We start from the raw sequence: 22,279 nt of genomic DNA on the forward strand, positions 1-22,279 counted from the left end.
GGACAGTGAGGAGGACAGTCTGCTGGAGGAGGACAGTGAGGAGGACAGTGAGGAGGACAGTGAGGAGGACAGTCTGCTGGAGGAGGACAGTGAGGAGGACAGTGAGGAGGACAGTCTGCTGGAGGAGGACAGTGAGGAGGACAGTGAGGAGGACAGTCTGCTGGAGGAGGACAGTGAGGAGGACAGGGAGGAGGACAGTGAGGAGGACAGTGAGGAGGACAGTCTGCTGGAGGAGGACAGTGAGGAGGACAGTGAGGAGGACAGTGAGGAGGACAGTCTGCTGGAGGAGGACAGTGAGGAGGACAGTGAGGAGGACAGGGAGGAGGACAGTGAGGAGGACAGTCTGCAGGACAGTGAGGAGGACAGGGAGGAGGACAGTGAGGAGGACAGTGAGGAGGACAGTCTGCTGGAGGAGGACAGTGAGGAGGACAGTGAGGAGGACAGGGAGGAGGACAGGGAGGAGGACAGTCTGCTGGAGGAGGACAGTGAGGAGGACAGTGAGGAGGACAGTGAGGAGGACAGTGAGGAGGACAGGGAGGAGAGTCTTACTCAGGTGTTCATTGGGGATGTAGTCATGAGCGTCGGTGCAGACCAGCAGCGAGGGCAGGAGCAGAGGCTGGTTCAGCTCGTTCTTCAGGTTGATGTAGTGGTAACCTTAAACATGATGCTTCACGTTACTATGGCAACAGTGGCTCAGATACAGTCAGAGGTTATGCACATGACATCACAACATTTAGACACACACTGAACACGCACTGAACACACACACTGAACACGCGCACTGGACACACGCACTGAACACGCACTGAACACGCACTGAACACGCACTGAACACGCACTGAACACACTCTGAACACGCACTGAACACACTCTGAACACGCACTGAACACGCACTGAACACACTCTGAACACGTTCTGAACACGCACTGAACACGCTCTGAACACGCACTGAACACGCTCTGAACACGCTCTGAACACGCACTGAACACACTCTGAACACGCACTGAACACACTCTGAACACGCACTGAACACGCACTGAACACACGCACTGAACACACGCACTGAACACACGCACTGAACACACGCACTGAACACACGCACTGAACACACGCACTGAACACACGCACTGAACACACGCACTGAACACACTCTGAACACGCACTGAACACACTCTGAACACGCACTGAACACACTCTGAACACGCACTGAACACACGCACTGAACACGCACTGAACACACGCACTGAACACGCTCTGAACACGCTCTGAACACACTCTGAACATGCACTGAACACACTCTGAACACGCACTGAACACACTCTGAACACGCACTGAACACACTCTGAACACGCACTGAACACACTCTGAACACGCACTGAACACACTCTGAACACGCACTGAACACACTCTGAACACGCACTGAACACGCACTGAACACGCTCTGAACACGCTCTGAACACGCTCGTAACACGCTCTGAACACACTCTGAACATGCACTGAACACACTCTGAACACGCACTGAACACGCACTGAACACACTCTGAACACGCACTGAACACACTCTGAACACGCACTGAACACACACTGAACACACGCACTGAACACACGCACTGAACACACGCACTGAACACACGCACTGAACACACGCACTGAACACACGCACTGAACACACTCTGAACACGCACTGAACACACTCTGAACACGCACTGAACACACTCTGAACACGCACTGAACACACGCACTGAACACACGCACTGAACACACGCACTGAACACACGCACTGAACACACGCACTGAACACACGCACTGAACACACTCTGAACACGCACTGAACACACTCTGAACACGCACTGAACACGCTCTGAACACGCACTGAACACACGCACTGAACACGCACTGAACACACGCACTGAACACGCTCTGAACACGCTCTGAACACACTCTGAACATGCACTGAACACACTCTGAACACGCACTGAACACACTCTGAACACGCACTGAACACACTCTGAACACGCACTGAACACACTCTGAACACGCACTGAACACACTCTGAACACGCACTGAACACACTCTGAACACGCACTGAACACGCTCTGAACACGCTCTGAACACGCTCTGAACACGCTCGTAACACGCTCTGAACACACTCTGAACATGCACTGAACACACTCTGAACACGCACTGAACACACTCTGAACACGCACTGAACACACTCTGAACACGCACTGAACACACACTGAACACACGCACTGAACACACGCACTGAACACACGCACTGAACACACGCACTGAACACACGCACTGAACACACGCACTGAACACACTCTGAACACGCACTGAACACACTCTGAACACACTCTGAACACGCACTGAACACACGCACTGAACACACGCACTGAACACACGCACTGAACACACGCACTGAACACACGCACTGAACACACGCACTGAACACACGCACTGAACACACGCACTGAACACACTCTGAACACGCACTGAACACACTCTGAACACGCACTGAACACACTCTGAACACGCACTGAACACACTCTGAACACGCACTGAACACACTCTGAACACGCACTGAACACACTCTGAACACGCACTGAACACACTCTGAACACGCACTGAACACACGCACTGAACACGCTCTGAACACGCTCTGAACACACTCTGAACACGCACTGAACACACTCTGAACACGCACTGAACACACTCTGAACACGCACTGAACACACTCTGAACACACTCTGAACACGCACTGAACACACTCTGAACACGCACTGAACACACTCTGAACACACTCTGAACACGCTCTGAACACGCTCTGAACACGCTCTGAACACACTCTGAACACGCACTGAACACACTCTGAACACGCACTGAACACACTCTGAACACGCACTGAACACACGCACTGAACACACGCACTGAACACACGCACTGAACACACGCACTGAACACACTCTGAACACGCACTGAACACACTCTGAACACGCACTGAACACACTCTGAACACGCACTGAACACACTCTGAACACGCACTGAACACACTCTGAACACGCACTGAACACACTCTGAACACGCACTGAACACACGCACTGAACACACGCACTGAACACACGCACTGAACACACGCACTGAACACACGCACCGAACACACGCACCGAACACACACACTGAACACGCGCACTGGACACGCACTGAACACGCACTGAACACACGCACTGGACACGCACTGAACATGCGCACTGAACACACTCTGAACGCGCACTGAACACACTCTGAACACGCACTGAACACACTCTGAACACGCACTGAACACACTCTGAACACGCACTGAACACACTCTGAACATGCACTGAACACACTCTGAACACGCACTGAACACACGCACTGAACACACGCACTGAACACACGCACTGAACACACGCACCGAACACACGCACCGAACACACGCACCGAACACACACACTGAACACGCGCACTGGACACGCACTGAACACGCACTGAACATGCGCACTGAACACACTCTGAACACACTCTGAACACACTCTGAACAAACACATCACCCCACATTTGGAATTGTATAAAAAATCAAAAGAACTCTAATCGCACAAGTATGAAGTTCATTTTGTCAAATTGTCAAGCTTTTTGGTGGAAGGTGGAAAAAAATAAAGTATGAGGTGTAAAATTTAGGGCGGGGTCATGATATCATGTTTGACTTGTCCTGACATGAGGTATGTTTGTACAAAGTTTTAGAAGCCTATGACGAAAAAGGCCCGTCATTGCAGGTGGCGCTAGAGAACCATTTGTTTACGAAAAAACAAGCACATTTTTAACTCATCCTGAATTTTGTGTAAAAAAAGAAGCATTTTCACGAAAGTTCAAAGGGGTTTTTTGACAAATTTGTTTCCACCTTCAAAACTAGAGCTCGAGCTCCGTGACTTTGCCACATTGTGCCTGGTCACAAACAAACAGATTGCCTTTTATGAATTTTGAAATATCTAATTTGATCAGATAGTCACTACATTTGCATATCATTGCGTTCAGCTTGGAAATATTCAGAAACGCTCTACATTTTTCCAATACATTTTTAAAAAAGAAAAATGAATTTTTAAAAATCATTTCCCAAAATTGTGATTTTGTTTCAAATTCACGATGCCCACGCCCAAAGGCGCATCAACTTCAAATTTAACATTTCATTGCTCATAAGTTTTGTGTCGTCCATAAGACGAGGTGCGCCGTCAGTGCCGTGTTTGATCCAATATGGCCGACTTTCTGTACGAGTTAGGGCGAGGTCATTCTATCATCATGTCCTCACATTAACTATTTAATGGAGTGAGCGTCATCATTTTATTGCAACTTGTTTTTGCGTCGGGCTGCCATTGGCCCCATGTTTATCCATTTTGGAGGTGGCGCTACTGAGCCGTCTTTCAATATTTTTCTTACTTCACTCAAATTAGAGCTCGCCGAGTTCACTCACAGGAATATTCATAACTCCATCTTTGCGTTTTCCGGCCCCCGGATACAATTTTAAGAATTTAAGATTCCTTCGGGGGTCATTGTTGTCATAGCAATTAACAATTTAAAACAATATATATATATATATATATATATATATATATATATATATATATATATATATATATATATATATATATATATATATATATATATATATATATATATATATATATATATATATATATATATATATATATATATATATTATTGTCTCAAAATGTTGCATATAACAGGGAGCTGAAAATAAGAGGGTTCTGGACTGACCGGGTCTGATGGCAGAGACCGGGAGGATGCGGTGACCAATGAACTTTCCATTTTCCTCAAAAACGGCGATTCTCAACGAGGCCAGAGTCGGGAGGACCACCTGGAAAACAGATTCTATTAGTTCAACTTTAGATTCAGTATGAATCTTAATAAGCAATATTTGGTTAAATTGCACATGAGATTTCATTGGTTTGTCAGTTTTTTCTTACATATGTAGAGCAAAACACAATGAAAAAAACATTTCACCAAAATATTGTAAAGATGCAGAAACTTGTTTATACAGGAAATGTATTATTGCAGTTTTTAAGTCAGTGGGTCATGAAAATGTCCATTCATGATTCATCATGACAGAATCAGGATGAATCAAATTGTCCTGAATTACATCACATTGTTTCAGATTTTTTACACCTCTACAATTCATTCATATTTTAAGTAACGACTAGCTGATTGTTTTTATTTATACTGTACTTCAGTTTGTTATTTGCTTTATCTTTATATTTCATATGCCTCAAAATTTGCATTAAATATAATAAAACAATTAAAATGATAGAGCTTTTCGACCTTCAAGGCTCTCAAAGCACTTTACAGCAAGGAAACCCATTCACACAGATTCACAGGCACTGGGGCCGAGGCGGGGGACACTGGGCGGGGGACACTGGGCCAGAGGATCTGACCGCTCAACCACGAGAGACGAGCACTCTGACCCGGAGCTGCCCGTCAGCACTGACCCACAGACATTTCCCTTTATAAACAGTATTTAGTCACTTCAGTGCAGGTGCTCCTGGACAGAAGTGACACTGTGCACATTCTGCTCGTGATGCGGTGCTTTGTGCTGTTACACATGATTCTGCCGCCTCCGGTCCAAAGTTACAGTATCACGAGCCGTCACTGGTCAAATGCACTTTAAGCTTCATCCTGGCAGCAGCTTTCCCTTTCTTTGTTTGGTTTGCACTTCATATTTTATTGCATATGTTGTAATCAAAAAACAAGCCTCAGCCTCACTGACCAAGTAGCCTGTTGTATATTGTATTGTATTTATTTACTACTGTGTGAAGCACTTTGTAACTATAAGTCCGTGAAAAGTGCTGTACAAATAAACTACATATATATTTTAACTCATGTAACTTTGTCGTGCATTACAGAATTAACACAATATGTCAGCAATCAAGCCCACTTCTACATTAAATCATATTTCACTCAACTTGGCACTAATCGACACAAGATTATAACAAATAAATCTCTATTTGAATACATTTCCTAGTGTTTTTTTAGTGTGTGTGTGTGTGTGTGTGTGTGTGTGTGTGTATGTACGTGTGTGTGTGTGCGTGTGTGTGTGTGTGTGTGTATGTACGTGTGTGTGTGTGTGTGTGCGTGTATGTACGTGTGTGTGTGTGCGTGTGTGTGTGTGTGCGTGTATGTACGTGTGTGTGTGTGCGTGTGTGTGTGTGTGTGTGTGTATGTACGTGTGTGTGTGTGTGTACGTCCGTGTATGTTCGTGCGTCTGTGTATGTTCGTGTGTGTGTGTGTGTGTGTGTGTATGTTCGTGCGTCTGTGTATGTTCGTGTGTGTGTGTGTGTGTGTGTGCGTGTGGCGTCTTGGCTTCTTGGTACGTTACCTTGTTAAACTCAAAGGTCTCGTCGTCCCACACTGGGTCCAGTGAGTTCCCGTTGGAGGTTTTAGTCCTGTACTTGCGCTTCGTGTCTGTGGGCAGTCCGAACATGTCCACCTCCACATACACACCCACACGCTTGTCCGTCAGGAACTGGCCCGACAGCACCTGCTCACAAACACAACCAAGAGAAGCATTTCCAAAGGTCCATTCTGTGCCAGACAATCAAATCAGACCCTTTTGACTGAACATCTACAACATTAACCTCTCGATCTAAAGTAACTGCAGATGGAAATAGGCTTAACGGTCGGCTACGGTGAGTCTGTTCTAAATCTAAATGTTGGCACTGGACGCTCACTTCCCCAAAGCAGACGAGTTCAAACATAGGCCCTAAGTGGAGTGTAAACCAGGTCAGGACTGGACACAGGACTGGAGGTCAGGACTGGACACAGGGCATCCTCACCCTGATTTTGATGGTGTTGGCCACGATGCCGTCCACAGTGTCCTCCGTGAAAGGGTCGAAGCACTTGTCGGTCCTCCTCATGAACTCGGGTTTGAGCAGGTAACCACTGTGACCGTTGTACTCGAACACTCCCATGTTGAGCTGCATGGGCAGGTCTGAGGGGGAGGGGGAGGGCAGAGGGGGAGGGCAGAGGGGGGAGGGGGACAGAGGGGGGAGGGGGACAGAGGGGGAGGGTAGAGGGGGACAGAGGGGGGAGGGGGGCAGAGGGGGGAGGGGGAGGGCAGAGGGGGAGGGCAGAGGGGGACAGAGGGGGAGGGCAGAGGGGGGAGGGGGACAGAGGGGGGAGGGGGACAGAGGGGGAGGGCAGAGGGGGGAGGGGGACAGAGGGGGGAGGGGGACAGAGGGGGAGGGCAGAGGGGGAGGGCAGAGGGGGGAGGGGGACAGAGGGGGGAGGGGGACAGAGGGGGAGGGCAGAGGGGGGAGGGGGAGGGCAGAGGGGGAGGGCAGAGGGGGACAGAGGGGGAGGGCAGAGGGGGGAGGGGGACAGAGGGGGAGGGAAAAGGGGGAGGGCAGAGGGGGAGGGCAGAGGGGGGAGGGGGACAGAGGGGGAGGGCAGAGGGGGGAGGGGGACAGAGGGGGAGGGCAGAGGGGGAGGGCAAAGGGGGAGGGCAGAGGGGGAGGGCAGAGGGGGGAGGGGGACAGAGGGGGAGGGCAGAGGGGGAGGGCAAAGGGGGAGGGCAGAGGGGGAGGGCAAAGGGGGAGGGCAAAGGGGGAGGGCAGAGGGGGAGGGCAGAGGGGGAGGGCAGAGGGAAAAAAGTGTTAAAAGGGCTTAAGTATTCCTAAGGGTGCGTTCACACTTTGATACTTTGTCCTAATTTGAGCCCATCTTACTCCTGATGTGAACTGTTCTAGTCCAGGTTTAGTTTTGGCTTTAGTCCAGGTTTAGTTTTAAAATGGTGAATGTACAAGTGTGAACGCTGCATTTGAACGTGTGAGAGACTGAAATAATCTAACAACCATTTAACAAAGCACAAGTTCCAGTATTTCTAAAGAATAGACAACAACATATCCATATATGACATTTAAAGTCACCAGAACCACTTAGAGCTATTGTTTATGGTCAGAAGACACTTTACCCTCCATCGTCTAATATAGTAAAGAAAAGTACCAGTAACAACATGTAAAAAAAACATTTGATAAATAGGATTCTTACCAAGTGTCTGGAAGTTTAGCGCCACCATCTGGCAGCCCACGTTCCAAAAGAGCTGGGGCATGTAGTTGGAACTGTCCACCCGGGTTCCTTTGGGGTAGATCCGACTCAGCTGGTTCTTGTTGTATCTGAAAGCGGCTGTTAGGGAACCACACGATGACATCACCTCATTCAATACAATTATTATTATTCTTACTATTATTGTTCATTTGTTCCATGTCGTATCTTTTTCAGTGATAAATGTTTGGCTGACACACACACAAGGGCCGAACATGAGCCACTAACTTTTTAACATTGTGATGCTTATGATGACGTGGATGGATGCATTTTCTTCACCCAAATTAAAATAGCAAATAAAGCTGGTTAAGTTTGGCCAAAAAATGTGGGTTTAACTCATTTGTAACAAAGACAAGCCACAGCAGCAGGAGCTGGAAAGTCAACATTGTCCCCAGTAGTCTTGGCTTTATTTACAAAGAACAAAAATTAAAAAGCAACATTTTTTTGCTTTGATTTTTCATTAGCTTTTCCAACAAAAAATATCCTTTTCTCTCAAATATTGTTCAGAAAACTGTAAAAACCTGTTTCACTGAGAAATTCATATTATCAGCACGATATTTTGCGTCTCAAGATGGCGTGCTGATTTCACAGGTGTGCCTGAGGCTGGCCACACTAAAATGTTTTAGCTATATTCAGGGGGTGGGAAACCTGCCAGTATCTGGTGTAGGAGGAGCTAGAACACGCTGTGGTACACGCCCATCCAGAGCCCACACGTGCTCAGTGAGGGACATGTTCATCCACAACCATCAGCTCCTGGTGCAGCGTGAGAATGCACGGATCTGGACTCAATACAGAGTAAGATATTCAAATATATAAACATGCGTGTAAATCTGTAGGTAAGATCTGGAGATGACCTGTTCCTGAGGTGTCCCCAGCGGCATTGAAGGATGGGTCCAATACCGGGGACAATAAAGTGGACCTTACCTTAACCTAAGGACCGCATGACACTAGTAGATGTGTGACAGCAGAACAAGGGGCAAGTTCAAGGATACTCCACAAACATCCCCGGCAAGTTCTTCAGGGTGTCCATCCCTTTGGTCTCCACAAATGACGACATCTCAAAAAACTTGTTCCTCTCTATGAAAAAATACAAACATGTGAGTGACATATCCTGGGTAGGTTAAAATAAAACAAAAAACATAAATATTGAATCGAGTCTTGAGTGACTTTCATGGAACCAAATGAGTCAGAGCTGGTCAAATGGGCCAGACTTTTGGGACACATGTTGGACCAGCAGTGTCCAGGCAGTGTATGTGTTGTATACTGGGCTGAGCGGGGACACACTTACGACATGCCACTTCGAAGGTCTTAAACTTGACCGGTTCAATGTAGTTGACGAGTGTGGACATCTCCTCTGTGGCGTTGACCTCGCTGCTGGCCGTGCCCTGAGACAGACAGTTACACGATGGTTAAGCACAAAACAAGTACAGCAGCCAGAGGTTCAAACACTGTAGTGGCAAACACCGCAGAGCTAACCTCAGAGTTTTACACGAGTGCTACATTCAAAGTCTGGGCAGTGCTCGTACTTCATCCTACACATACTGTTTGGACTCAGAGGTGGCGCAGGGGCAGACCACAAAGCATTGTGCACTTTTAGCCATCACCATGAGTGGCCACTGTTCTAATTTCCTTTGATGGCTGTGTCTCTCCCCTGTATGATAATGAAGGATCCACCCATACCACACGGTGGCCCTTCTGAAGTCATAACTCCTCCCTGTGACCTGTGCAGGAGCTTGAAGAGACTGGTGAGGTGGTAGAGAAACTAGCTTTGATATAGAAGATCAGGAGACAGTTGGTACACTGGATACTGAAGTAGCAGGTCAGTAGAACTACTACAAAAATAAATTGATTTGATTTGATACTAGTACTACAAGTAGTTGAGGAAAGAAATGCTTGGATTATTGTTGTACACCAGTGTGTTCATATTGATGACTAGATGAGAAGTCAGGTACAGCAGGTGTGAGAGAGCAGGCGCAGGTGGGGGAGGGGCAGGTGAGTGAGAGCAGGTGGGGGAGGGGCAGGTGTGAGAGAGCAGGCGCAGGTGGGGGAGGGGCAGGTGAGTGAGAGCAGGTGGGGGAGGGGCAGGTGTGAGAGAGCAGGCGCAGGTGGGGGAGGGGCAGGTGTGAGAGAGCAGGCGCAGGTGGGGGAGGGGCAGGTGAGTGAGAGCAGGCGCAGGTGAGTGAGAGCAGGCGCAGGTAGAAGGGGCAGGTATGAGAGCAGGCTCAGGTGGGGAGGGGCAGGTGTGAGAGAGCAGGTGCAGGTGGGGGGACAGGTGTGAGAGAGCAGGTGCAGGTGGGGGAGGGGCAGGTGAGTGAGAGTAGGCGCAGGTGGGGAGGGGCAGGTGCGAGAGAGCAGGCGCAGGTGGGGGAGGGGCAGGTGAGTGAGAGCAGGCGCAGGTGGGGAGGGGCAGGTGAGTGAGAGCAGGTGGGGGAGGGGCAGGTGTGAGAGAGCAGGCGCAGGTGGGGGAGGGGCAGGTGTGAGAGAGCAGGCGCAGGTGGGGGAGGGGCAGGTGAGTGAGAGCAGGTGGGGGAGGGGCAGGTGTGAGAGAGCAGGCGCAGGTGGGGGAGGGGCAGGTGTGAGAGAGCAGGCGCAGGTGGGGGAGGGGCAGGTGAGTGAGAGCAGGCGCAGGTGAGTGAGAGCAGGCGCAGGTAGAAGGGGCAGGTATGAGAGCAGGCGCAGGTGGGGAGGGGCAGGTGTGAGAGAGCAGGTGCAGGTGGGGGGGACAGGTGTGAGAGAGCAGGTGCAGGTGGGGGAGGGGCAGGTGAGTGAGAGTAGGCGCAGGTGGGGAGGGGCAGGTGCGAGAGAGCAGGCGCAGGTGGGGGAGGGGCAGGTGAGTGAGAGCAGGCGCAGGTGGGGAGGGGCAGGTGAGTGAGAGCAGGCGCAGGTAGAAGGGGCAGGTATGAGAGCAGGCGCAGGTGGGGAGGGGCAGGTGTGAGAGAGCAGGTGCAGGTGGGGGAGGGGCAGGTGAGTGAGCGCAGGTGGCAGGGGCAGGTGAGTGAGAGCAGGGGGAGGTGGGGGAGGGGCAGGTGTGAGAGCAGGCGCAGGTGGGGGAGGGGCAGGTGTGAGAAAGCAGGTGCAGGTGGAAGAGGGGCAGGTGTGAGAAAGCAGGTGCGGGAGGGGCAGGTGTGAGGAAGCAGGCGCAGGTGGGGAGGGGCAGGTGTGAGGAAGCAGGCGCAGGTGGGGAGGGGCAGGTGTGAGAAAGCAGGCGCAGGGGGGGAGGGGCAGGTGTGAGAAAGCAGGCGCAGGGGGGGAGGGGCAGGTGTGAGAAAGCAGGCGCAGGGGGGGAGGGGCAGGTGTGAGAAAGCAGGCGCAGGGGGGGAGGGGCAGGTGTGAGAAAGCAGGCGCAGGGGGGAGGGGCAGGTGTGAGAAAGCAGGCGCAGGGGGGGAGGGGCAGGTGTGAGAAAGCAGGCGCAGGGGGGGAGGGGCAGGTGTGAGAAAACAGGCGCAGGGGGGGAGGGGCAGGTGTGAGAAAGCAGGCGCAGGGGGGGAGGGGCAGGTGTGAGAAAGCAGGCGCAGGGGGGGAGGGGCAGGTGTGAGAAAGCAGGCGCAGGGGGGGAGGGGCAGGTGTGAGAAAGCAGGCGCAGGGGGGGAGGGGCAGGTGTGAGAAAGCAGGCGCAGGGGGGGAGGGGCAGGTGTGAGAAAGCAGGCGCAGGGGGGGAGGGGCAGGTGTGAGAAAGCAGGCGCAGGGGGGGAGGGGCAGGTGTGAGAAAGCAGGCGCAGGGGGGGAGGCTGAATTCAACCAAGCGAACTGGTCCTCTCCTCCTATTGGATCATTGCTGCATGTGCGATTGTCTTTTAAACCAGGTGATGTGGAAAGACAAATCCCATGGTCATTGCTTGATGATTTGATTCTTCTCAAACATCTTTTCAGAGAAAACATCTAAAGAGCCTTAATAACGTGCTTTAAGGATTTATAAGTAGCTTTAAGATAAGACAATCCTTTATTGTCCACACATGGGGAAATGTCGCTGTTACAACGCAGTAGATCCAGAGGAAAGGACAGAAAACTTATAGGAAGTTTGAAAAAAAACAAAAAACATCCTTAATAGAAGAACTCTTATAAAGTAGTTTAAAAGTATAAAATAGTGCGAGGGAAATGGACCAATATTGATGTTGTTATTTTTGTGTGATTCTGCCAGACAAACATTGACAGATGTGAAGAAGCTTCACAGAAACACGTTGTGAGGTCTTCAGGTGCATGAGGCGGTGAAGCTTTGTTCAGGGACAACATACTGTTCATAGACACTGAAGCTAAACTCCTCCTGCCGCTAGCCACGCCTTCATGGTGCTCGTTATGACGGAGCGGATTATTCCACACTGAACTCACCTCGTCTGAGTTGGGCTTCTTCAGCTCAGTCAGAGGCTCCTCCTCCTCCTCCTCCTCGCTCTCCCCTTCACCTCCTGCAGCCCACAAAACAATCAGGACAAGATCTTCTACAGGAGATACAGTAGAGACATGATAATTATTATACTTTAGAACTTTGTTTCCTGTAGTAAAGGTAGAGACAGCATTGCCTCTGAAAACATATGGATAAAGGTCCTGGCATGAATGGTGATTGGCTGCAGACACAGCCACGCCTCCAGGTAGAGACTCCTGGAGGTGTGGCTGCGGTCACGCCTCCAGGAGTCTCCACCTGGAGGTGTGGCTGCGGTCACGCCTCCAGGAGTCTCTACCTGGAGGTGTGGCTGCGGTCACGCCTCCAGGAGTCTCCACCTGGAGGTGTGGCTGCGGTCACGCCTCCAGGAGTCTCTACCTGGAGGCGTGGCCGCAGCGTGTCCATCGCCTCCTTCATCCTTTGTTATAGTTCATCTTTTTTCATCTTTTGAACTCTTTGTTTTATCAATTGTCTGAATAATTATTTATATTTTAGTCTCTTGAATACATTTGATTTTCAGCTTGGAAGAATCTTTTTCGTGGACATTAATTAGGACTCTACAGAATGATATATCAATTTAATGCCCTACTGTGGGACATTTCAGGCTAAACCATCTTTATTTTTGTTTCTCTATTTAACCTTTTCTTTACCAGGCAAAATATTATGAACAATTCTTCTTTTTGATGTCGTTCTGAAGCCGGTGGCGCCACCATGACTTAAATATTGTACCTTTAAGAATAGTTCTGGGGGAGATGAATGGCCTTTACCACCCAAAGGAGCGAGAACACGTGCTGCTGTAGTGCACACAATCAGCTCTAGATGGCGCTAAAGTGTCGTGTCCATCCTGCGTATCACGTCTTTACTGACCAATGGACTTGCGAGGCTCAGAGTCTTTGATGGTCCTCTCGGGGAGCCTCTCCTCTCCGTTGGACAGACCGGGGCTTCCATTGCTCTCAGACAGGGGGCAGTCTACACACAAACACAGCTTTAGCACATGGCCCTGGTCAACAGACATCTCAGATCGTTGGAATCAGAGCGGCACAAGTTGACATCGTGGTCCATGATGTCAACAAACGAGTGTAGAAAACAGCAAAAACAAGCATAAAACAAACACACACAAAACGTTTTCGTGTTGTGGAGGGAGGCGTTCTACTACAGACGCCTGAGGGTCATCCAGGGCTAGGACTACTGGAGCTCCGATCTTCTCCACTGATCCGAAGGCTAATACGCTAATAAGCTCTGAGCATGCATTTTATACCTTTTCTTGCTTTGTTGCTCGTCTACATTTGCAAAATAGTGCTTATAATGGACGCCCCTGACCATCCTTTAGATCTGCAGCTATCGGCCCGTAGACTGAAACGTCTGACCACACCCTGAGGACGGGCGGAGTGTGCGGAGTGTGCGGAGTGTGCGCAGTGTGCCCAGTGTGCGCAGTGTGCGCAGTGTGCGGAGTGTGCGGAGTGTGCGCAGTGTGCGGAGTGTGCGCAGTGTGCGCAGTGTGCGCAGTGTGCGGAGTGTGCGGAGTGTGCGGAGTGTGCGGAGTGTGCGCAGTGTGCGGAGTGTGCGGAGTGTGCGGAGTGTGCGGAGTGTGCGGAGTGTGCAGAGTGTGCGCAGTGTGCGGAGTGTGCGCAGTGTGCGGAGTGTGCGGAGTGTGCGGAGTGTGCGGAGTGTGCGCAGTGTGCGCAGTGTGCGCAGTGTGCCCAGTGTGCGCAGTGTGCCCAGTGTGCGGAGTGTGCGGAGTGTGCCCAGTGTGCGGAGTGTGCGCAGTGTGCGCAGTGTGCGCAGTGTGCCCAGTGTGCGCAGTGTGCCCAGTGTGCGGAGTGTGCGGAGTGTGCCCAGTGTGCGGAGTGTGCGCAGTGTGCGGAGTGTGCGCAGTGTGCGCAGTGTGCGGAGTGTGCGCAGTGTGCGGAGTGTGCGCAGTGTGCGGAGTGTGCGGAGTGTGCGCAGTGTGTGCGCAGTGTGCAGAGTGTGCGCAGTGTGCGGAGTGTGCGCAGTGTGCGGAGTGTGCGGAGTGTGCGGAGTGTGCGGAGTGTGCGCAGTGTGCGCAGTGTGCGGAGTGTGCGGAGTGTGCGGAGTGTGCGCAGTGTGCGGAGTGTGCGCAGTGTGCGGAGTGTGCGCAGTGTGCGGAGTGTGCGCAGTGTGCGCAGTGTGCGGAGTGTGCGCAGTGTGCGGAGTGTGCGGAGTGTGCGGAGTGTGCGGAGTGTGCGGAGTGTGCGCAGTGTGCGGAGTGTGCGGAGTGTGCAGAGTGTGCGCAGTGTGCGGAGTGTGCGCAGTGTGCGGAGTGTGCGGAGTGTGCGCAGTGTGCGGAGTGTGCGGAGTGTGCGGAGTGTGCGCAGTGTGCGCAGTGTGCGCAGTGTGCGGAGTGTGCGGAGTGTGCGGAGTGTGCCCAGTGTGCGGAGTGTGCGCAGTGTGCCCAGTGTGCGGAGTGTGCGCAGTGTGCGGAGTGTGCGCAGTGTGCGGAGTGTGCGCAGTGTGCGCAGTGTGCGGAGTGTGCGGAGTGTGCGCAGTGTGCGGAGTGTGCGCAGTGTGCGGAGTGTGCGCAGTGTGCGGAGTGTGCGCAGTGTGCGCAGTGTGCGGAGTGTGCGCAGTGTGCGGAGTGTGCGCAGTGTGCGGAGTGTGCGCAGTGTGCGGAGTGTGCGCAGTGTGCGTACCGTTGGCAGGAGGCGACGGCTCCTCCAGCTCCCTGCGCCGGATGCTGCCGCTGCTCGAGGGCCGCTGATGGTAGTGCTTCTTCTTGTTCTTGATGAGAATTTTACCCAGAAGCTCTTGGGGTGAGGGGAGGGCCTGACCCGGGACCAGCTGCACCACAAGCAACAGCGTCTTAGCACGTGTAAAAGGCAATAACCGCGCAGCAGCCGCTCTGCACTAGTGAACGCACAAGGATTATAGTCCTGAACATCCCATCGCGTACAAAGATTAAACAGAGTATTATTGTCCAAAGAAGTGGGCAACAGTAGATGTTTCATTTTGAATCCCTATTTTACGCATTCCTTTATTTGATCATAAGTTTTATTCATGTATAAAAGAACCACTCCTTGTTCTAAGCTGCACCAGACAAAAGTTTAAAATGGTTTACAGGATATTTCTCCAGAGGATCGATCAGAAGTGCGTCTCCAAAGATGGTCCTGCAGTACTCCGCCATCTTTGCCTGTTGTTTAGCCCTGGGACACACACAGACACACACAGAGACACACACACACAGAGACACACACACACACACAGAGACAGAGAGACACACACACACACAGAGACACACACACACACACACAGAGACACACACACACACACAGAGACAGAGAGACACACACACACACAGAGACACACACACACACACACACAGAGACACACACACACAGAGACAGAGAGACACACACACACACAGAGACACACACACACACACACAGAGACACACACACACAGAGACACACACACACAGAGACACACACAGAGACACACACACACACACACAGAGACACACACACACACACACACAGAGACACACACACAGAGACACACACACACACACACACAGAGACACACACACACAGAGACACACACACAGAGACACACACACAGAGACACACACACACAGAGAGACACACACACACACACACACAGAGACACACACACAGAGACACACACACACACACACACACACACACACACAGACATTAGTTGTTTCATAAATCTCCAGCAAACATAAGAGCTTCACAAAAGCACTTACGAGTCCACGTGGTTTTCGAAGGAGAGGATGAGAGGATACGGAGATGTTTTAAACGCACTCTCTGCGATCGCCTCAATCACTTCCTGCAAATCAAACCTGCATCAATTATGAAGTTAAAATCAGCTCTGTTCTATAGACTAGTTATTGTTGCTAAGTTTATGTACAATCCAAGAAATTACGTGATTTAACACAACAGGGTCTTGTTTTTTAACTTTAATCCTAAAGAAAGACGTGAGCAAAGTAAATAAAGAAAACATTTGAAAAAGACACATTCAATTTGAGAAAATGAAGTAAAAAGCCATGTTAAATAATACATTTATATCATGGCAGAAAGCTCCAAAGAAGGTGAGTCCAGCCCCAGTGGTCATGAGTTCTGACCTTGAAGGGGATCTCAGGGGTCATGAGTTCTGACCTTGAAGGGGATCTCAGGGGTCATGAGTTCTGACCTTGAAGGGGATCTCAGGGGTCATGAGTTCTGACTTTGAAGGGGATCTCAGGGGTCATGAGTTCTAAACCTGGAAGGGGATATCAGGGGTCATGAGTTCTGACCTTGAGGGGGATCTCAGGGGTCATGAGTTCTGACCTTGAAGGGGATCTCAGGGGTCATGAGTTCTGACCTTGAGGGGGATCTCAGGGGTCATGAGTTCTGACCTTGAAGGGGATCTCAGTGGTCATGAGTTCTGACCTTGAAGGGGATCTCAGGGGTCATGAGTTCTGACCTTGAAGGGGATCTCAGGGGTCATGAGTTCTGACCTTGAGGGGGATCTCAGTGGTCATGAGTTCTGACCTTGAGGGGGATCTCAGTGGTCATGAGTTCTGACCTTGAGGGGGATCTCAGTGGTCACGAGTTCTGACCTTGAGGGGGATCTCAGGGGTCATGAGTTCTGACCTTGAGGGGGATCTCAGGGGTCATGAGTTCTGACCTTGAGGGGGATCTCAGGGGTCATGAGTTCTGACCTTGAAGGGGATCTCAGGGGTCATGAGTTCTGACCTTGAGGGGGATCTCAGGGGTCATGAGTTCTGACCTTGAAGGGGATCTCAGGGGTCATGAGTTCTGACCTTGAAGGGGATCTCAGGGGTCATGAGTTCTGACCTTGAAGGGGATCTCAGGGGTCATGAGTTCTGACCTTGAGGGGGATCTCAGTGGTCATGAGTTCTGACCTTGAAGGGGATCTCAGTGGTCATGAGTTCTGACCTTGAAGGGGATCTCAGTGGTCATGAGTTCTGACCTTGAGGGGGATCTCAGGGGTCATGAGTTCTGACCTTGAGGGGGATCTCAGGGGTCATGAGTTCTGACCTTGAAGGGGATCTCAGTGGTCATGAGTTCTGACCTTGAAGGGGATCTCAGGGGTCATGAGTTCTGACCTTGAGGGGGATCTCAGGGGTCATGAGTTCTGACCTTGAAGGGGATCTCAGTGGTCATGAGTTCTGACCTTGAAGGGGATCTCAGGGGTCATGAGTTCTGACCTTGAGGGGGATCTCAGGGGTCATGAGTTCTGACCTTGAAGGGGATCTCAGGGGTCATGAGTTCTGACCTTGAGGGGGATCTCAGTGGTCATGAGTTCTGACCTTGAGGGGGATCTCAGGGGTCATGAGTTCTGACCTTGAGGGGGATCTCAGGGGTCATGAGTTCTGACCTTGAGGGGGATCTCAGGGGTCATGAGTTCTGACCTTGAAGCGGATCTCAGGGGTCATGAGTTCTGACCTTGAGGGGGATCTCAGTGGTCATGAGTTCTGACCTTGAAGGGGATCTCAGTGGTCATGAGTTCTGACCTTGAAGGGGATCTCAGTGGTCATGAGTTCTGACCTTGAAGGGGATCTCAGGGGTCATGAGTTCTGACCTTGAGGGGGATCTCAGGGGTCATGAGTTCTGACCTTGAAGGGGATCTCAGGGGTCATGAGTTCTGACCTTGAAGGGGATCTCAGTGGTCATGAGTTCTAAACCTGGAAGGGGATATCAGGGGTCATGAGTTCTGACCTTGAAGGGGATCTCAGGGGTCATGAGTTCTGACCTTGAGGGGGATCTCAGTGGTCATGAGTTCTGACCTTGAAGGGGATCTCAGGGGTCATGAGTTCTGACCTTGAAGGGGATCTCAGGGGTCATGAGTTCTGACCTTGAGGGGGATCTCAGGGGTCATGAGTTCTGACCTTGAAGGGGATCTCAGGGGTCATGAGTTCTGACCTTGAAGGGGATCTCAGGGGTCATGAGTTCTGACCTTGAAGGGGATCTCAGTGGTCATGAGTTCTGACCTTGAAGGGGATCTCAGGGGTCATGAGTTCTGACCTTGAGGGGGATCTCAGGGGTCATGAGTTCTGACCTTGAAGGGGATCTCAGTGGTCATGAGTTCTGACCTTGAGGGGGATCTCAGGGGTCATGAGTTCTGACCTTGAGGGGGATCTCAGGGTTCATGAGTTCTGACCTTGAAGGGGATCTCAGTGGTCATGAGTTCTGACCTTGAAGGGGATCTCAGGGGTCATGAGTTCTGACCTTGAAGGGGATCTCAGTGGTCATGAGTTCTAAACCTGGAAGGGGATATCAGGGGTCATGAGTTCTGACCTTGAGGGGGATCTCAGGGGTCATGAGTTCTGACCTTGAAGGGGATCTCAGGGGTCATGAGTTCTGACCTTGAGGGGGATCTCAGGGGTCATGAGTTCTGACCTTGAAGGGGATCTCAGTGGTCATGAGTTCTGACCTTGAAGGGGATCTCAGGGGTCATGAGTTCTGACCTTGAGGGGGATCTCAGGGGTCATGAGTTCTGACCTTGAAGGGGATCTCAGTGGTCATGAGTTCTGACCTTGAAGGGGATCTCAGGGGTCATGAGTTCTGACCTTGAGGGGGATCTCAGGGGTCATGAGTTCTGACCTTGAAGGGGATCTCAGGGGTCATGAGTTCTGACCTTGAGGGGGATCTCAGTGGTCATGAGTTCTGACCTTGAGGGGGATCTCTGGGGTCATGAGTTCTGACCTTGAGGGGGATCTCAGGGGTCATGAGTTCTGACCTTGAGGGGGATCTCAGGGGTCATGAGTTCTGACCTTGAAGCGGATCTCAGGGGTCATGAGTTCTGACCTTGAGGGGGATCTCAGTGGTCATGAGTTCTGACCTTGAAGGGGATCTTAGTGGTCATGAGTTCTGACCTTGAAGGGGATCTCAGTGGTCATGAGTTCTGACCTTGAAGGGGATCTCAGGGGTCATGAGTTCTGACCTTGAGGGGGATCTCAGGGGTCATGAGTTCTGACCTTGAAGGGGATCTCAGGGGTCATGAGTTCTGACCTTGAAGGGGATCTCAGTGGTCATGAGTTCTAAACCTGGAAGGGGATATCAGGGGTCATGAGTTCTGACCTTGAAGGGGATCTCAGGGGTCATGAGTTCTGACCTTGAGGGGGATCTCAGTGGTCATGAGTTCTTACCTTGAAGGGGATCTCAGGGGTCATGAGTTCTGACCTTGAAGGGGATCTCAGGGGTCATGAGTTCTGACCTTGAGGGGGATCTCAGGGGTCATGAGTTCTGACCTTGAAGGGGATCTCAGGGGTCATGAGTTCTGACCTTGAAGGGGATCTCAGGGGTCATGAGTTCTGACCTTGAAGGGGATCTCAGTGGTCATGAGTTCTGACCTTGAAGGGGATCTCAGGGGTCATGAGTTCTGACCTTGAGGGGGATCTCAGGGGTCATGAGTTCTGACCTTGAAGGGGATCTCAGTGGTCATGAGTTCTGACCTTGAGGGGGATCTCAGGGGTCATGAGTTCTGACCTTGAGGGGGATCTCAGGGTTCATGAGTTCTGACCTTGAAGGGGATCTCAGTGGTCATGAGTTCTGACCTTGAAGGGGATCTCAGGGGTCATGAGTTCTGACCTTGAAGGGGATCTCAGTGGTCATGAGTTCTAAACCTGGAAGGGGATATCAGGGGTCATGAGTTCTGACCTTGAGGGGGATCTCAGGGGTCATGAGTTCTGACCTTGAAGGGGATCTCAGGGGTCATGAGTTCTGACCTTGAGGGGGATCTCAGGGGTCATGAGTTCTGACCTTGAAGGGGATCTCAGTGGTCATGAGTTCTGACCTTGAAGGGGATCTCAGGGGTCATGAGTTCTGACCTTGAGGGGGATCTCAGGGGTCATGAGTTCTGACCTTGAAGGGGATCTCAGGGGTCATGAGTTCTGACCTTGAAGGGGATCTCAGTGGTCATGAGTTCTAAACCTGGAAGGGGATATCAGGGGTCATGAGTTCTGACCTTGAGGGGGATCTCAGGGGTCATGAGTTCTGACCTTGAAGGGGATCTCAGGGGTCATGAGTTCTGACCTTGAGGGGGATCTCAGGGGTCATGAGTTCTGACCTTGAAGGGGATCTCAGGGGTCATGAGTTCTGACCTTGAAGGGGATCTCAGGGGTCATGAGTTCTGACCTTGAGGGGGATCTCAGGGGTCATGAGTTCTGACCTTGAAGGGGATCTCAGGGGTCATGAGTTCTGACCTTGAAGGGGATCTCAGGGGTCATGAGTTCTGACCTTGAAGGGGATCTCAGGGGTCATGAGTTCTGACCTTGAAGGGGATCTCAGTGGTCACGAGTTCTGACCTTGAGGGGGATCTCAGGGGTCATGAGTTCTGACCTTGAGGGGGATCTCAGGGGTCATGAGTTCTGACCTTGAAGGGGATCTCAGTGGTCACGAGTTCTGACCTTGAAGGGGATCTCAGGGGTCATGAGTTCTGACCTTGAGGGGGATCTCAGGGGTCATGAGTTCTGACCTTGAAGGGGATCTCAGGGGTCATGAGTTCTGACCTTGAGGGGGATCTCAGTGGTCATGAGTTCTGACCTTGAGGGGGATCTCAGGGGTCATGAGTTCTGACCTTGAGGGGGATCTCAGGGGTCATGAGTTCTGACCTTGAGGGGGATCTCAGGGGTCATGAGTTCTGACCTTGAAGCGGATCTCAGGGGTCATGAGTTCTGACCTTGAGGGGGATCTCAGTGGTCATGAGTTCTGACCTTGAAGGGGATCTCAGTGGTCATGAGTTCTGACCTTGAAGGGGATCTCAGGGGTCATGAGTTCTGACCTTGAGGGGGATCTCAGGGGTCATGAGTTCTGACCTTGAAGGGGATCTCAGGGGTCATGAGTTCTAAACCTGGAAGGGGATATCAGGGGTCATGAGTTCTGACCTTGAGGGGGATCTCAGGGGTCATGAGTTCTGACCTTGAAGGGGATCTCAGGGGTCATGAGTTCTGACCTTGAGGGGGATCTCAGTGGTCATGAGTTCTGACCTTGAAGGGGATCTCAGGGGTCATGAGTTCTGACCTTGAAGGGGATCTCAGGGGTCATGAGTTCTGACCTTGAGGGGGATCTCAGGGGTCATGAGTTCTGACCTTGAAGGGGATCTCAGTGGTCATGAGTTCTAAACCTGGAAGGGGATCTCAGGGGTCATGAGTTCTGACCTTGAGGGGGATCTCAGTGGTCATGAGTTCTGACCTTGAAGGGGATCTCAGTGGTCATGAGTTCTGACCTTGAAGGGGATCTCAGGGGTCATGAGTTCTGACCTTGAGGGGGATCTCAGGGGTCATGAGTTCTGACCTTGAAGGGGATCTCAGGGGTCATGAGTTCTGACCTTGAAGGGGATCTCAGTGGTCATGAGTTCTAAACCTGGAAGGGGATATCAGGGGTCATGAGTTCTGACCTTGAGGGGGATCTCAGGGGTCATGAGTTCTGACCTTGAAGGGGATCTCAGGGGTCATGAGTTCTGACCTTGAAGGGGATCTCAGGGGTCATGAGTTCTGACCTTGAGGGGGATCTCAGTGGTCATGAGTTCTGACCTTGAAGGGGATCTCAGGGGTCATGAGTTCTGACCTTGAAGGGGATCTCAGGGGTCATGAGTTCTGACCTTGAGGGGGATCTCAGGGGTCATGAGTTCTGACCTTGAAGGGGATCTCAGGGGTCATGAGTTCTGACCTTGAAGGGGATCTCAGGGGTCATGAGTTCTGACCTTGAAGGGGATCTCAGGGGTCACGAGTTCTGACCTTGAAGGGGATCTCAGTGGTCACGAGTTCTGACCTTGAGGGGGATCTC

The 22,279-nt window shown here is 51.4% G+C and overlaps 1 protein-coding gene across 1 annotated transcript in view; it reads right to left on the bottom strand.

Annotated features, from left to right (window-relative positions):
* plcb3 (phospholipase C, beta 3 (phosphatidylinositol-specific)) overlaps nucleotides 1–22,279 on the bottom strand; it is a 120,089-nt gene that overhangs the window by 25,461 nt on the left and 72,349 nt on the right. Inside the window, exons 12-23 of the mRNA XM_072453421.1 lie at nucleotides 16,234–16,316; nucleotides 15,586–15,670; nucleotides 15,161–15,308; nucleotides 13,377–13,478; nucleotides 12,461–12,534; nucleotides 9,422–9,518; nucleotides 9,126–9,210; nucleotides 8,080–8,204; nucleotides 6,867–7,021; nucleotides 6,410–6,571; nucleotides 4,795–4,894; nucleotides 550–654 (exon numbers count right to left, since the gene is read on the bottom strand). Of these exons, the coding sequence (XP_072309522.1) occupies nucleotides 550–654; nucleotides 4,795–4,894; nucleotides 6,410–6,571; nucleotides 6,867–7,021; nucleotides 8,080–8,204; nucleotides 9,126–9,210; nucleotides 9,422–9,518; nucleotides 12,461–12,534; nucleotides 13,377–13,478; nucleotides 15,161–15,308; nucleotides 15,586–15,670; nucleotides 16,234–16,316 (1,321 nt within the window). The remainder of the gene's footprint in view (nucleotides 1–549; nucleotides 655–4,794; nucleotides 4,895–6,409; nucleotides 6,572–6,866; nucleotides 7,022–8,079; nucleotides 8,205–9,125; nucleotides 9,211–9,421; nucleotides 9,519–12,460; nucleotides 12,535–13,376; nucleotides 13,479–15,160; nucleotides 15,309–15,585; nucleotides 15,671–16,233; nucleotides 16,317–22,279) is intronic.

The sequence above is a fragment of the Eucyclogobius newberryi genome, unplaced genomic scaffold, assembly GCF_026437365.1.
Source record: "Eucyclogobius newberryi isolate DKJ021-1_F unplaced genomic scaffold, fEucNew1.0.hap1 SCAF_2, whole genome shotgun sequence".
Taxonomy (NCBI): Eukaryota; Metazoa; Chordata; class Actinopteri; order Gobiiformes; family Gobiidae; genus Eucyclogobius; species Eucyclogobius newberryi.